The sequence below is a fragment of the Vipera berus genome (assembly GCF_964194415.1).
Source record: "Vipera berus genome assembly, chromosome: 1".
In the NCBI taxonomy this organism is placed as follows: domain Eukaryota; kingdom Metazoa; phylum Chordata; class Lepidosauria; order Squamata; family Viperidae; genus Vipera; species Vipera berus.
Genome location: NC_138202.1, coordinates 16,723,756 through 16,740,885, shown reverse-complemented (window position 1 = coordinate 16,740,885; position 17,130 = coordinate 16,723,756). Strand labels below are relative to the sequence as shown.

The window sequence follows — 17,130 nt, the reverse complement described above, 5'->3', positions numbered from 1 at the left end:
AAAACATAAACACTCTTCCTATCCTGTTTCCAGGGTTATAGCACAAGTTGTAGAAGAGGCTATTATATATATTAGCAGATAAGCTGAGATTTTTAGGTGCCAAAATGCACACAAAAATCGAGTTCTGCTTATCTGCATATAGACTTATTCACAAATATTTATTTATTTATTTATTTAAATTTATATACCGCCCTATTCCCGTAGGACTCAGGGCGGTTTACAGGGAAAATTAAAAGTTAAAATACATCACATACAATTAAAATTGATTAAAACTAAGATTAAACTAATCCCTGAACTTAACTAAAACCCCATTAATTAAATAATTAAAACCCCTCAGTCTGGGCCAGACAGCTCAAAAAACCAAGTTTTCAAGTCCCTACGAAATGAGCGAAGGTCGGGGGCGGTCCTAAGCTCCGTGGGAAGCTGGTTCCAAAGGGCCGGCGCACCCACAGAGAACGCCCTTCCCCTGGGAATAACCCGCCGGCATTCCTTAACCAGCGGTACCCTAAGAAGGCCCTCCCTGTGGGAGCGCACAGGACGATGGGAAGTTGATGCCGGTAGCAGGTGTTCCCTTAGATAATCCGGACCCAAGCCATTTAGAGCTTTATAGGTCATTACCAGCACCTTGAATCTCACCCGGAGGGCAACCGGGAGCCAATGCAGCTCACGGAGAAGAGGTGTTACACGGGAGTATCGGGAAATATATATTTAATGTGCCTGTATATCCTGTACATATTTGCAGAAAAGCCCATCCGCAGATATGGAGGCCTTCCGATTTTTAACCAAAACACCATGAAAGATGCAGGTACACTCAACCCCAGGTAGCACATTTTTCATGGTAATTTGGTTAACAGTTTACAGGGCAGCTTATCAAAGATGGGCTTATCCATGAATGTATACAGTATATACAAATAAGGGAACTCTGAAAACATTTTCATTGGATACCACTTTTTCCCATGGAAGGGGTCACAAATGAACAATCTGTTGATAGCTCCTTATTATCCCTGCTAATTACGTTGCATAAAGCAGCATTTTGATAAATGTCATAAAACTAGTTGCTCAACATGGTCAAAGAGACTGATTCATTTTGTCAACCTCTCTTTGTTTCTTCACTCCGTAAATTTTTTGGTTTTTTTTTTATCTGATACTAATATGTTGCAAGAATCCCATAAGCTCTCTTGAAATAAAAAAGATGGGCTGTGCATTTCATCTTTTCAGAAAAAGAAAAAAGAGTCGACTGGGTTAGAAAGGAGCATCCTTAAATTGGAAGAAGATTCTAGAAGTGACACAAAGCATGCTTGGAAACAGTTGATTTGTGGCTGGTTATGTCTCCTTAGCATCCTTTTCACAAAAGTGCCCAGAATATGCCCTTAACATTCCACATGTTATCACCACTGCCAAAAATGTGGAACCTTGGGTCATAAGCAGGTAGCATTTAAATATGGTTAGGATGGAAAGATAGTCTTTGGATATAGTCATTTAAAAAGATCTTATTTCATCACTCCTGCAATCAACTCATGAACATCTTAGTCATTATAACTGGAAGAATGTTTCAGATCAAAACTGACTATTTTATTCTGGTTCTTGGTTTATTAAATCAGAAATCCCACCCATCTTCTCCTCCGCACAGATTTGGCAAATTTGTAACTGGAATTACAGGTCATGGGGTGCTAGAAGTATAAAGTTAATTTTCCAACACCCAAAATTAATCATTTATTGAGAAAACCCCTTGGAACAGAGTCGGTGCTGCATGATGGACAGCAGGAATGCAAACAAACTAAGCCTGGAATGAAAAGAAGTTCCATTTTGGTGGCTGGCTGCTACTCCGGACACGCCAGGATCCTTTGCTGTGGAAAATTTTAACCAGAGGTTGGAAACATGATAGCACTATTCCAATATTTGAGGGGGTCCTACAAAGACAAGGGAGTCAAACTATTTTCCAAAGCACCAAAAAGCAAGACAAGAAACAATGGTCAGAAACTAATCAAGGAGAGAAGCAAGCTAGAACTAAAGAGAAATTTCCTAATGGTGAGAGCAATTAATCAGTGGGGGAATAGCTTGCCTTCAGAAGTTGTGGGTGCTCCATCGCTGAAGGCATTCAAAAAGAAACTGGACAACCATTTGTCTGAAATGATATAGGCCAGGTCTCCTGCTCGAGCACGGGGTTGGACTAGAAGATCTCTGAGGTCCCTTCCAACTCTATTATTCTATGTTCTGTGCTTCCTCTACTTTTCTACAGGGTCATACAATAAGAGAGAAATGTTGGATGGTGATCTGAAGCAGGATGTAGAAGGATAAAATATTTTCCACCCCATACCAGGAGTATTGAGCAACAACTTCTGAAGGTAGATGTTCAATTTTCATTTCTCAGAGAGAAGCTGTATAGATTTAGCTATTTTCAGATTATTTGAGTCTGTGAATATTTATTCAAATCTGGGTTTCATCTTCATCCCCCACCCCCCACCCAGGTCGCTGGATAACCCATATAGCATCTTGCCTGGAACTGTGTTCACACATTACACTAAGCCAGGGGTCAGCAACCTGAAACTGTGAAAGAGCCACTCGGAACCAGTTCCCTCACAAAAGGAAAAACTGGGAGCCGCAAAAAATGTGTGCGCATGCGCAGAACAGGGTTTGACTGAAGAGTGGAGCCAAGGCGAGATATGCACCTACCCTGCATATTTGAATTGATTGGTTGAAATTTTTTAGTCCCAATTTTTTTTTTTGGACTGCACATGGCTGAGGACTGGGAGCCGCAGGAGATGGCGGAAAGAGCCACATGCGGCTCCGGAGCCGCGGGTTGCAGACCTGTGCACTAAGCCATAGTTTGCTACCCTTGGTTAATATAATAAACGTAAGCCCCAATAGGGAGAACAGACCAAACCAAAAAATCAATGCCAGAGTAAGTCTAAAAGTACTTTATGGCTGTAACAACAAAATCTTGCAAGCCTGATTGTGCTGTTCTACCTATTACTCTTATTTCTGTGAATTAGGGAGGGGTCTGTTTGAGCTGCTTCCAAATATTATCTGTTGTGGCTTAAAGTACATTTCATCCCTGTCACCCTAGCAATGGATCTTCATCAAGTTTAGCTTCCTTACTGTCCAAAATAAACCACAACCATATGTATAAAACACTAAATCATAATCCATATTTGAGAAATGATACTCAGACCACACAAAACATAAACAGATTAGTATATCACTAATAACATTGGACTTCAGCTGGGGAGATCCCTGGTGCAAGTTCCCTCTTGATAATGGAGTCCAATGGGCAATTTATAATCAGTCACCCTCTTAGCCCAGCCTACCTCAGAGGAACAGGATCATTTGTAGGGACAAAATCTTCTGAAACTTCTTTCTGTAATTTATTTCCTGAAGATTACATAGCAATGGATATATCCCAATAGGTTAATCACCTTAAATATGTGTCTCAAAAATAGACTCGACAAACATTTGATCAGGATGGCATAAGGTCTCCTGCCTTAATGCAGGAGGTTGGACTAGATAGAAGACCACCAAGATCCCTTCCAGCCCTATGATTCTACATTCTACTAAATGAGAGGACATGTCCATGCAAGACACCTTGATCTCTTAAAGTAACAGCAGGATGTAAAGACAAGAAATCCTTTTAAAATCAAAACTGTGCTCAGCCTTTAGGACAGGGGTCTTCAAACTTGGCCCTTTTATGACTTGTGGACTTCAACTCCCAGAATTCCTCAGTCAGGCACGCTGGCTGAGGAATTCTGGGAGTTGAAGTCCACAAGTCATAAAAGGGCCAAGTTTGAAGACCCCTGTTTTAGGAGAATGACATACTAAAAAAATCAACTAGGGCAGAGAAAGAGTCTCATTTCCCCTCTAGAACCACAGTCCTTCAGAAGATGGAGGATGAGTTATTGGCTCAAGATGGTTTTACAAATTTGTGGAAGGATTATCAACCAAGAGATCAATCAATGGCAATGAAAGAGAAGCTAACACCACATTCCTTGAGCACAAACTTCTTGAGATGTTATGTTCCTGTCATCTCTTTGTTTCCCCTGAGGCACCTTGTTACTTGTTGTGAAAATTAGGAGGCCAGGTGACATCTTAGACAGTTTGATTAATTACTGATCAGCTGAAGTTTGATTAATTACTGATTAGATGCAGTTTGATTAATTACGATCCATGTGGTTTGATTAATTACTGATTAGCTGCAGCTGGGAAATAATGGAAGCATATTTGGAAGTAGTACTGTATAAGATTAAGGTTACTTCAGAATGCCAATTGCTGGAAAACAAGGACCAGTGAAAAACTGTGGCTTTTTTTTTGCATGCTTGGGAATTTACTAAAAGACTCTGATGAACTGTTGTTGGAAATTCAATGCCAGATGCTTGAAAGCAATTTTTCAGATCTCATAAAAATATATGCATAGCCACAGCAGTTAAATAGAGCTATGAGCAGACACAATTCATCTTTGATTACAGATAGTCCTTGACTTAAGATCACTATTTCCAAAATTTCCATTGCTGGGTGAGACACTTGTTAAGTGAGTTTTGCCCCATTTTACCACCGTTGTTAAGTGAATAGCTGCAGTTGTTAAGTGAGTAACATGGTTAAGTGAATCTTGCTTCCCCTTTGACTTTGTCAGAAACTCACAAAAGGTGATCACATGACTCTGGGACACCGCAACCATCATAAATATGAGCCAGTTTCCAAGCGTCTGAATTTTGATCATGTGACCACGGGGATGCTGCAATGGTCATAAGTATGAAAAATGATCATAAGTCACTTTTTTCAGTGCCATTGTAATTTTGAATGGTCACTAAATGAACGGTTGGTAGCTGAGGACTACCTGTACTAGTTTCTGGAGGAAAAATAGTTGTTGCCATGCCTGAGAGGTGTCCAAAGGAAAATTTTATAAAAGTCCAAGATGGCAGCCATCACCATTTATTTATGAGCATGCAATGCATGTTGAAGAAAGGGTGAAGTTTCAATCATGCAGTCCCAATCACCATTTGGGGTTTCTTTTTGACACTCCCCATCCATGGATGCCTCTGCTGTCCCAGTCTTATTTCTGGCATTCCCTGACACAGCTGCATTTGGCTGTCAATATTACTCAAGTGACTCAATAAAGCTTCCACACTGTCTACTTTTTATTACAATGTTTTTCAGCCTTGTCAACTTGAAGGTGTGTGTACTTCAACTCCCAGAATTCCCTGGCTAGCCATGCTGCTGACAAGATTGAAATACACTGTCTTATTACAACATGGGAGGCCTCCTGCCTTTATATTTTGCCTCTGGGTTTCCTGGCAGCTTCTGTACAAAGCAGAAAAAGTCACTTTAGAAAAAGTCCACATTAGTCCAATTCTCTGGCAGTTGGTTTTTTCCCTCCAGCTAGAATTTTCTATACATATGGAAATGCCTAGATTTACTGCAGGGATTTTTGTTTTTGAAAAAGTAGAATGAGTTTTGCCTGTCATTTGCCTTTCTGTGTCGCCACAAGTGGCTATTCTTAGCTCCCACCACATGCCAACACCAATGCCAAGGAGAGATGCTGAGGGCCCAGCAATTAGTATGACTAATTAACTCCCTTGCCCATGTTATTCATTAGCCTGGCAGGTGCCTTTCTGGAAAGTTAATTTGGGAAGTGTCAAGCAAGATGGCTGAGGGAGACAGCAATCTGTATTCCCTTGGGTAATGATATTTCACGTTCATTTAGAGCTTTTTCAGGATATGAAGGATGTGTCATCATTCTTTGGACCAATAACTCTGTAAAAGCACAGCATTTGTGCAGAACAAAAGCGAATGGATAGAAAGTCTGCCTTCCAGGGTGCAGGCTCTGCAAAAATTAATGGCAAATATCTTAGCTCAGAGAGGTAATTTTCCTTTATTTTTTTAAAATGATGATGTTTCCTTTGGAGAAAGAACTAGGTAAATAGTATAGTATAGTATAGTATAGTATAGGTCAGGGGTAGGCAACCTCGGCTCTTTTATGACCCATGGATCTCAACTCCCAGAATTCCTGAGTCAAATGTGCTGACTCAGGAATTCTGGGAGTTGAAGTCCATGAGTCATAAAAGAGCCGAGGTTGCCTACCCCTGGTATAGGTGGTACCTTGCTCAATAGTAGCAACTGTGAGCGTTATCTTGGAGTCCTAGTGGACAATTACTTAAATATGAGCCAGCAGTGTGCTGCAGCTGCCAAAAAAGCCAACACAGTGCTAGGCTGCATTAACAGAGGGATAGAATCAAGATCACGTGAAGTACTAATACCACTTTACAATGCCTTGGTAAGGCCACACTTGGGATACTGCATCCAGTATGGGTCACCACGATGTAAAAAAGATGTTGAGACTCTAGAAAGGGTACAGAGAAGAGCAACAAAGATGATTGGGGGATTGGAGGCTAAAACATATGAACGGTTGCTGGAATTGGGTATGTGTAGTTTAATGAAGAGAAGAGTGAGGGGTGACATGATAGCAGTGTTCCAATATCTCAGGGGCTGCCACAAAGAAGAGGGAGCCAGGCTGTTCTCCAGAGCACCTGAGAGCAGGACAAGAAGCAATGGATGGAAACTAGTCAAGGAGAGAAGCAACCGAGAACCAAGGAGAAACTTCCTGACAGTTAGAACAATTAATCAGTGGAACAACCTGCCTGCAGAAGCTCCAACACTGAAAGTTTTTAAGAAGAGACTGGGCAGCCATTTGTCTAAAATGGTATAGGGTTTCCTGACTGAGGAAGGGGTTGGACTAGATGACCTCCAAGGTCCCTTCCAACTTCACTACTACTACTACTACTACTACTACTACTACTATTTAACAGCTGTAATGTTTGCAACCCAGACTGCTGGTCTCCAGGACTGTTAACTATGTTTTGGGTGGGAATTGTTACTTTAAATCTATTGTTTGCTGCCTAGAGGCAATCTGTATATATAGCTTTTCAGCAGCTGTTAGGGCTGCTTCTGTTGTTACTGAATAAACATGTTTGCTGTTTCACCGCTCTGCCTCATCAATGCCTAACCGAACCAAGAACTTAACACTGGGCTTCCCTCTTTTATATAGGACTTCATAGAACCACTGTGCCTCTGACATTTTTTACAGATAGACCTAGTTTGGCTCTCTGATTTTGATCACTAACACTTTTTAAAATGGTTTTACCTGTGGGCCTCGATTTAGGTCACGACTGAGCCCAACATTTATGTTGCTAAATGAGACAGATGTTAAATGAGCTTTGACCCATTTTATGACCTTTCTTGCCACAGTTGTTAGGTGAGTCACTACAGTTGTTAAGTTAGTAGCATGGTTGTTAAGTGAATCTGGCTTCCTTGTTGACTTTGCTCATCACAAAAGGCGTTCACATGACCCCAGGGCACTGTAACCATCATAAATACAAGTCAGTTGCCAAGTGTCTGAATTTTGATCGTATGACCATGGGAAAGCTGCAGTGGTCATAAGTGTGAAATATGGTCATCAGTCACATTTTTCAGTACCGTTGTAACTTTGAACTGTCACTAAACAAACTGTTGTAAGTCGAGGACTACCTGTATTATATGGTGGATCTTTTAAATTTTTTAAATGCTGTAAGCAGCCTGGAGTCAGTAAATACATAAATAATAAATAATAAATATCCCAGGTATAGCAGAACTAGGTTATGCAAAAAATGAACTGCAGCATCAAATTAGAGGAGTGTTTCTCAACTTTGGCAACTTGAGGATGTGTGAACTTCAACTCCCAGGATTCCCCAGCCAGCAAAGAATTCTGGTAGTTGAAGTCCACACATCTTCAAGTTGCCAAGGTTGAGAAACACCAAATTAGAGCATTACTCAAGAGCTCAGCAGCTGTGCAAAAGTTCTTCAAGTTTAAGAAATCAATATTTATCTAAACTGACACATGACACATCTCACACACGCACACATACACATATACCAGAGCAGCTAAATGACACAAAGCAGTAACTGGCACTCGTGCAACTAGAACAGGTTTATTTCACACACAAAATCTCTTGGGGAAGCAGACATTCTTGATGCTTGCTTAGAGTATCCATGGAGCAAGAGTCCAGAAGATGAGTTGGAAACGGAGTGCTTAGTTATTTTGGTGGGTATCGGGCAAATGGAGAATCTTCTGCAACTTTTCTCTGTTAAGGAAAATGGAGAGAGGACAAAGCTGAAATGGAGCCTTCTCAAATGCCACAGCTATGCAGTTTGTCAACATTTGAAGCCAAGAACAGATTATGACCCTGAATTTCCGGAAACAGCCTTTTCAACCTCTTTGTCTCATACCCCACCCTGGATTACATACCATTGGCACCTCGTCCAACTTCTTAAAAGCTGGTTCCTTCGGACGGCAGCATTTTATCAACAGCACAAACGTGCCAATGACTAAGACAAATACGAAGAGGCAGATCACAACCACCAGGCCTGGTTTTGTTGAAAATGCTGGTTCAGGGCTAAGCTGACCTGTGAGAGAGAGAAAGGATGAAGCCCTAGGATCAATGGATTTTTAGAATCCAACCCTGGCTTTAAGGGAGAACCACAAATAGTCCGGAGGAACACGCAGCCACAGTTCCAATCTCGTGAAAGGTGCAGAGCATGTGTGCAGATTGTGTTTTTTAATTCTACTTTTCTTTAGCAAATAGGTTGCTTCTCTCTTTGATCAGTTTCCATCCATTGCTTCTTGTCCTCCCTTCAGATGCTTTGGAGAATAGGTTGAACCCCCTCTTCTTTGTGGCAGCCTCTGAGATCTTGGAAGACTGCTATCATGTCACCCCTCGTCTTTCTCTTCATTAAACTAGACATACCCAATTCCAGCAACCGTTCCTTATATGTTTTAGCCTCCAGTCCCCTAGTCATCCTTGCTGCTCTTCTCTGTACTCTTTCTAGTGTCTCAATATCTTTTTTACATCGTGGTGACCAAACCTGGACACAGTATGGTCTTACCAAGGCATTGTAAAGCGGTATTAACACTCCACGTCATCTTTTTTTTATTATTGAAAAGTTTTACAGTACATTTTTGAATACAAAACCCCTCCCCTCCCCCTCCCCTCTCCCCAAACCTCCCCAACTCTCCCCTCCCCTCCCCCCCCTCCCCGACTTCCCAGAGCTAAATACAGGGTATAAAAATACAAACAAACATAATCTAAAATATGCAAACAATAAAATATTAAATTCTATCGCACTTTAACTCTTAACAAAATAACTACAAGCTAGTTATACATCATATAAATCCACTACTTATTCAAATGCTAAGTGAAACTTTTTAGTCCCATATTTATTCTGAATATATTCAATCCATCTCCTCCATTCCACAATATATCTCTGTTGCGACTGGTCTTTCAAATACGCTGAAATCTTTGCCATTATGTCATCTTGATTTCTCAGACTCAGCAACATTAAGATGTGTAGACTTCAACTTCCAAAATTCCCTTAAGGGAATTCCCTAGGGGATATCTGGAAACTGAAATCTACACATCTTAGAGAAAAAAGAAGAAGAGACTGGGCAGCCACTTGTCTGGTCTGGTCTAAGGTCTCCTGCTTGAGCAGGGGTTTGGACTAGAAGACCTCCAAGGTCCCTTCCAACTCTGTTATTCTGTTAAAGTTGCTAAGAACTGACAAAGCTTGATCAAATTACATATATATTTGCAATCAACATTGGAACGAGAGGAAAAGTAGACAAAATATACAGCAATAGTAAAAGATGCAATATTTAGATAAGGCATAGCCTACAGCAGACATGTCAAACACAAGGCCCGGGGGCCAGATCCGGCCCGCGAAGTGGTTTCATGTGGCCCGTGAAGCCATCCTGGAAACAGTGAGGGAACGGCCCCCACTGCCTTGGCTCTTGCCCAGAGACCCTCCTCCTGCCAGAGACCCTCAGATCTGTCCCACTCCTGCCCAGGCCCCCATAGGCAACCTTGATGCGAATGATGTAGAGCTGGCCATGCCCACCCAGTAGGCCATACGCACTCTAGCCATGCCCACCCAGTAGGCCACGCCCACCCTGGCCATACCCACCCGGCCCCCTGAGGGCAACCGCAATGCTGATGCGGCCCTCAATGAAATTGAGTTTGACACCCCTGGCCTACAACTTCTATACATGGCACCAAACAGAGAAGACAGAATAGTTTTTGTTCTTTGTTATATGATCTGCACAATGCATAGCTTCCTTGTGTGCCCATTATTCATGGATTTATCCATGCAAGTCTCTTACCAGCACCATGCATTTAGCAAAAAGATGAGGCATGGATTCAGTGATTTATACTGGTTTTTCAAGTGACTCCAGAAAACATTCCTGGATTTAACTAACTCATCTGGATTGCAAAAACCTGGATCACACCAGAAGGCAGTGGAGCTGCAATTTTCTGTATTTGGCTCTCCCCATGTTTGGAGACAGGTATGGTGGTCTTACCTCATCCTTGTAAAGTCTGGGACTTTTTTTTGAAAACATGCCTCTTCCATCTCTTCTTTATCCTTTGCATGGGAAAAACTGACATGCTTTTTGCAACAAAGCCTATTGTCAGACTGCAGTGCCACCTAAAGGTTACTTCAATCAGTTTGTTCATATTCCTGCCTTCCTTTTGTATATGGTAGCTACAGAACAGCCCAACATTCAGAATTGATCGCCGGATCTCCATTACAGAAGAAAAAGCTCTACAGGTTGAATTTCTTCAACCATAGCAATAGCAATAGCACTTAGACTTATATGCTGCTTCATAGTGCTTTATACTTTTACAGCACTCTCTAAGAAAGGCTAAGCCATTTACAGAATCAGCATATTGGCCCCAACCATCTGGGTCCTCATTTTAAACCTAGAAGAATGGAAGGTTGAGTTAACATTTAACCATTGTTAAAGGCTACTAGTTGTTCTGTGGGCATATTAAATATTTTATTCAGAGAGACAGAATTTTCTACAGTTATATTTTATGCATTTTTACACTGTTTTAGCTACTTTGAAGATGCTGGTTTGAAAAGAAGAATATATATATTTGCCCCTCACCAAGACATACTGATCCACATATTGATCAATCAAATGCTAAGCACATTGATTTGTGCTTCTTAGATTATAAGCCGCCCTGAGTCTTCGGAGAAGGGCGGGATATAAATGGGATTTTTAAAAAATGGCAAATAATACTTTAAAAGAAGTAATACTTTAAAATAAATTAGTACTAGCACTGCCAAGTGGCAAAAATCCAGATCCACTGTCATCTACTTAGCATTACAGAGGATTTCACACACACACACACACCTTTACTGCAACCATCTAGTAACCATCCAGATGTTTGCAGTTTAAATATGTTAGCCCTAAAGAACTGGAAGGAAATAAAAGTTTGACAGGATGGGAAATTTTGAGAAATATAAGGGTGCTAATTGGAAAGAAAGTTAGTAATCACATGTAGTATGTGCCACATAGGTGTATTTCTGGTGGTATTCAAGCAAGCATGATTACTGCTATTTACTGAGATGTGCTGTGGTCACATCCAGTGCTTTAATTATCTCTCTGTAAAGATAACCAACTGCAGGGTGGGACTTCAAGGCACAGGTGACAAACCAGGAGACTGTCCCACATTAGTCATGAAAGCCAGCTGAGTGACTTTGAGCCAATCACCAGAGGAATATGAGTTCAAGTCCCTCCTTAGGCAGGAAAAGTGGCTGGGTGACTTTGGACCAATTATCAAGAGACTGTAAGTTCTAGTCCCTTCCTTATACATGAAAACCAGTTGAGTGACTTTCGGCTAGTCACTGTCTCTCAACCCAACCCACCTCACAGGATTTTTTCTTGTGGTTAAAATAGAAGAAGAAAGGAAGCATGTTCACTGCCTTGAGATATTCATAAAAATAACAAAGGTGGAATAAAAATAAATAAAATATATGGTTGTGGCCTCCATTTTGACATTTTTGATGCATGTAAAATGAGGGACCACCTCTCCGGGTTATTTCAGCCTCCCCCAATACATCTGGCAGAGAAGCAATGCAGTGGGTACCATCAGCTAGGCAGGTCCCAGGAGATGTGCCTCCTCTGCCATGGCATCTGTCTTGTGGAACATCCTTCCCTCCAAAATTAGATTAGTTTCATCCCTTTTGTCATTTTGGAAGGCCCTCAAAACCTGGTTATGTTAGCAGGCCTGGGTCTTGCAGGAAATGGGAGATCTGCTCAGATGGCTCCATTGTTGAGGTAGCCATTTTTCTCCTTTCTTCACCTAGGCCGCAGGCATGTCAAACTCGCAATGTCACGTGATGTCGCACGACGTATTGTGACTTTTCCCCCATTGCTGGCAATGGGGTGGGTGCGGTTTTGGCATGATGCATCTGGCCCGCAGGCCGGCAGTTTGGCATGCCTGACCTAGGGGTTTGCATATTTTGTTTTTCATACTGTTTATTTCTTAATGTAGATTTCTATATTTTCATAGCTCGTTTTGATATTTGTGGTTTTTATCTGATTATTATATTATTATATTACTGTTATATAATAAATAAATAAAATGGTAGGGCTTCCACCGTAATACAACTTAACTGCTTTGACACACACACACCCCGCAACAGATAGCTCTGGATCTAATCCAACTGATTCCTGATCAAGTTAATATGTTAAGATTATTGGCATTCAGGGAAGATGCTATCACTGCATCATCTTTCTCTTCAGTTTTTTAGTTTTGTCCCTACTGTTATTTTAATATTTATGATTTTTATTGTAAGCTGCCCCCTTTGCAGAATGAGATGAGTGGCATAGCAATTTAATTAATTAATAGAGATACAAAAGTCCCTCTTACCTGCCTGAGTGGTGCCATTGATGGACCCAGCCATTTGGCTAGTAAGATGTTCTTTGGATCCGGTAGGAGATGTCATGGTGAGCCCGTTGCTGGTGGAGTAGTTTGTTTTTGTGGCGCTGCTGGTGGCTTCGGTGGATTGGGGCATAGACGAGCTGGCTGCTTTTGAGGTGACATCTGCTCTGCTCTGGGTTGTATCTGAGACTGTTAGAGCAGCTGTGATTAATGTAACTGTTGTTGATGCCACCGGGAGACTGGGTGTGCTTGCGTTATTTGAAGCAGAAAGGCTGTCTGCAAAAAGACCGAACAGTCAGACAGACAAAGTGTACCAAAATCGGTTTCATTACCCATTCTTACCCATTATGGCTTAATGGAGCCTCCAGCTCCAACTGCAGTCTATCTTCAATTATTAGCTACTGAAGGAGACATCATTTACTGTCTTTCCGACCAGCTAGTGGACTTTTTGAAACATATTACTCTTGCTGCTGTCAAAAACAGGGAATAGACAGGGAGATCTTTACCCTGCTTCAGGCTATCTATTTTAGAGGACTTGTAAGCCGCCTCAGTTGTCAACTCTGTGCGAGTTACAGCAATAAAACCCTGTCACACCCATCAAATGCATCACAGAAATGATAACAGAAAACAGTCTCCAAGTAGAGCAAATAGGGCCATCCAAACATCAATGTAGGTTTCTTTGGCTCAGTAGAAGAAATTAGCTTTCACCTCTTCTTTTAAAGATATCAGGGAGGCTCTTAGAAATATAGGTGGTCCTCAACTTACGACCACAACTGAGCCCAAAGTTTCTGTTGCTAAGGAAGAACACCTAGAGGTTAAATGAGTTTGGCCCCATTTTATGACCTTACTTGCCACAAATGTTAAATGAATCACTGCAGTTAAGTTAGTAACACGGTTAAGGGAATCTGGCTTCCCCATCAACCTTCCTTGTCAGAAGGTTGCAAAAGGGGATCACATGACCCCGGGTCACTGCAACCGTCATAAATATGAGTCAGCTGCCAAGCGTCTGAATTTTGATCACGTGACCATGGGGATCCTGCAACGGTCGTAAGTGTGGAGAACGGTCATACATCACTTTTTTCAGCGCCATTGTAACTTTGAATGGTCACTAAATAAACTGTTGTAAGTGGAGGACTTCCTGCATAAAAAGACAGCAACTTGATCATGTGCATTCATAGCAATAGAAGCTTCCTATGCAGAGGCAGCCTATCACTTTACATGCAGGCACTGAGGACAAATAATAGTTTCCCCTTAGCTTTCCTTGACCTTTGGGTTTCCTGGTAGTCTTGGGTGCTAGAGTCCAAATCCATTCAAATCTTCTTACATAACAAGATAAATCAACATATTTGTGCCCTTCAGAGCTTTTTGAAAGGATCACATTTCCTTTCCCTACAAAATGTGCTGGTTCTAAAGGGTTTCTTAAGAATAAACAATAGCTTGATGCTAAAACTTTAGAGTTGTTTTGCTGCTGGAAAGAGTGTTTCCAGTTGTGTGGGTCTGTGAACATTCCTTTTCAGTGGGTAGCATCTTGTACATCAGCGTCTTGTACATCTGCTCTGCTCTGGGTTGTATCTGAGGGCTGTGTTACTCTAGGTAGAAAAAAAAATTAAAAAGTAGCATCTTTTCTGACAATAAATCTTTTTAAAAGATTTATGCAACTTATGACACATGGGAAAAAAGTGAGGGGCTTTCTGGGAGCTGAAGTCCACACAACTTGAAGTTTCCAAGGTTGAAAAGCATTAATCCACACGGTTTCTGTCCTGCAGGAAATCCATCCATCCAGGAGGCCTTTTGCTTTCCTAACTATGGTAACTATATTTCAAGGAGCTCTGGTTTAATACATCGACTGGAAAGAGGGTGAAGCAAATGCTAGCAAACGGACCAGGGTCAGGCACAGTTAGATGCAACAGGATTTGATTGGAGAAGACCAGCCCATAGACTTACCAGCCTGGAAGTAACATTAATTAACATATTAGTGGCAGAAGATAGGGCTTTGAATGTCAGCGTAGTGAATAAGTGCAGCATTAGTCTGGGACCTTCAACCCTATGATGCAAAAACTTGTCTATAAAGTCACTCAGAATTCATTGTAATTCATAGTTTTTCTCCAGTGTCCCCACTGTGAGACACACAGTACAATGCAACAAGCAGGGAAAATGAAAGTTAAAGATGTGTATTGCAGTGGGGCAGAAAGTATCTGCTTAAGGGCTGCTTTCTTTACCTGTCCTATACAAATAATACATTTATGCAGAAGATCAAATAGCAGTGCTTCGACTTCTGAGCATAAAGAAAGACTAGTTTAATTAGAGTCTATGGAGACTCTCAGTCATTTAAGTCATGGCTGTCCCAAAAATGCTTTTTTTTCAAGAGGCAATTGGATTTTCAGTTTAATTAGCTTCCCCACATCTTGCTTTCTGCCAAGTTGAAAACTTTGCTGAAACCAGGCAGATGGATATAATACGATTTGGAAACAAGTTTGTTAAATAGCATACTGTACACTTGTACAAAACACCCCTGCTAAAACCCAGAAACTGCTTGATAGTCTTTCTACATTATCAGCATACAGATAGTCCTTGACTTACAACCACAATGGAGCCCAAAATTTCTGTTGATATACAAGACAGTTGTTAAGTGAGTTTCCCTCCATTTTACAACCTTTCTTGCCACAGTTGTTAAGTGAATCACTGCAGTTGTTAAATTAGGAACATGGTGAATCTGGCTTCTCCATTGACTTTCTTGTCGGAAGTCACAAAAGGCGATCACATGACCCCGGGACATTGCAACCATCATAAATACATGCCAGTTGCCAAGCATCTGAATTTGGATCATGGGACCATGGGGATGCTGCAATGGTCTTAAGCGTGAAAAACGGCCATAAGTCACTTTTTTCAGTGTCATTGTAACTTTGAATGATCATTAAATGAATCGTTGTAAGTTGAGGACTACCTGTATTTGAAGCAGGTTTGTTCTGTTGATATCATGAGCTTTTGGAATTATTGCCTGAATTATATTAATTTAATTATTGTACAAGAAGCAATGCATGGAAACTAATCCAGGAGAGAAGCAACCTAGAACTAAGGAGCAATTTTCTGACAGTTAGAACAATTAATCAGTGGAACGACTTGCCTCCAGAAGTTGTGGGTGCTCCAACACTGGAAGTTTTTAAGAGATTGGACAATTATTTGTCTGGAATGGTACACAGTCTCCTGCAGGGGGTGGGACTAGAAGACCTCTAAGGTCCCTTCCAACTCTGTGATTCTGTTATTCATTCTTTAAACTCTGGCTTGAATTTTAAAGAAGGATTCAGTGACACCTATTGCTACATAAGGGCCAATGGTGATATTTTCCAGTGTGGTATTTCCTATACTCTTGGAGAACCACTCATAGGGTGCCCATCCAACAAATATAGAGTGCTGATTATCCAAATTGTAGCCTCACTTGGAAGTCTACAAATATATATCTGATAGAAGATTACAGCCTAAAGCACATTAGAACTTATCTATCTTAAACTTACGTATTGGTGTTAGTTAAATAATTAACTAAAAGAGTCCCATTAGTTTAGAGCTGAGGGAGACGCCTTTGGAGTAGATCAAACAAAATGTTTCATGCCTTAAGGCTATACAATCCTAATTTTTATTACTGATCATTGTTCGTAATAGAGAGAATTGGTAACCAAACTTCTATTTATTATTCAAGCCTTCAAGAATTATGTTCTAGTTCCTCCATGCTCCTCTCTCTGCCTCTCCTGCAAATAAACAGATTTGCTTACTTCCTCATCTCTCTGAGCAACAGGAAACAAAATCTTACATCTTCTTTTTCACCCAGTGTTGTGGCAGTGGGGTGATTGATCAGAAGAAATCAGGCTATTATCGAGTTAAAACTCCTTACTAAAACAGCAGCCACAGACAATACTATGAAATCCTTCATCTTCCTAGAAGTGTTTTAAAAATCTCTGAAAAGGTGAAAGTTTTCACAGCATTGGGATAAACCCTAGCTGTTCTTTGAATGCTTTGCTAAAAGCCACAATTACTGCAGTGTGTTGGAAAACTGGCCACTCAACTCACCTCGGCAGATTAAATTGGTTTTCCTGAAGAATTTAGATCTTTTGGACCAGGGGTCCCCAACCCCCAGTTCACTACTGGGCCACAGCCTTTTCAGAACCGGGCCACAGAAGTGGTGGATAAGTGCACGTATGCAACTCCATTTGTGTGAGCGATGTGTGTGCGTGCCAACCACTCATGCAAATGGAGCTCTGCAGGTTCGTGGTACCACTCATGCGGTACCATCCCCTCTTCCCTCTTCGCTGATCCGCAAAGCTGGAAAGGTTGGAGACTGCTGCTCTAGACTAGCAGCCCAACATTCCAGGTTATTTCTTGAACAGCC

The 17,130-nt window shown here is 41.2% G+C and overlaps 1 protein-coding gene across 5 annotated transcripts in view; it reads right to left on the bottom strand.

Annotated features, from left to right (window-relative positions):
• Nucleotides 1–7,929: 7,929 nt before the first annotated feature.
• The window catches only part of CIST1 (colon, intestine and stomach enriched 1), a gene marked incomplete at its 5' end in the record, with an annotated part of 48,311 nt that continues 39,110 nt past the window's right edge, over nt 7,930–17,130 (bottom strand). For 4 of the 5 annotated variants that reach the window (XM_081312941.1, XM_081312944.1, XM_081312943.1 and 1 more), the window contains 3 exons: nt 7,930–8,108; nt 8,273–8,430; nt 12,738–13,025. In XM_081312941.1, the coding sequence (XP_081169067.1) occupies nt 8,061–8,108; nt 8,273–8,430; nt 12,738–13,025 (494 nt within the window). In that variant the 3' untranslated portion in view covers nt 7,930–8,060. Of the gene's footprint in view, nt 8,109–8,272; nt 8,431–12,737; nt 13,026–17,130 lie in introns of those variants that run through there. The other variant, XM_081312945.1, reaches the window with a different exon arrangement.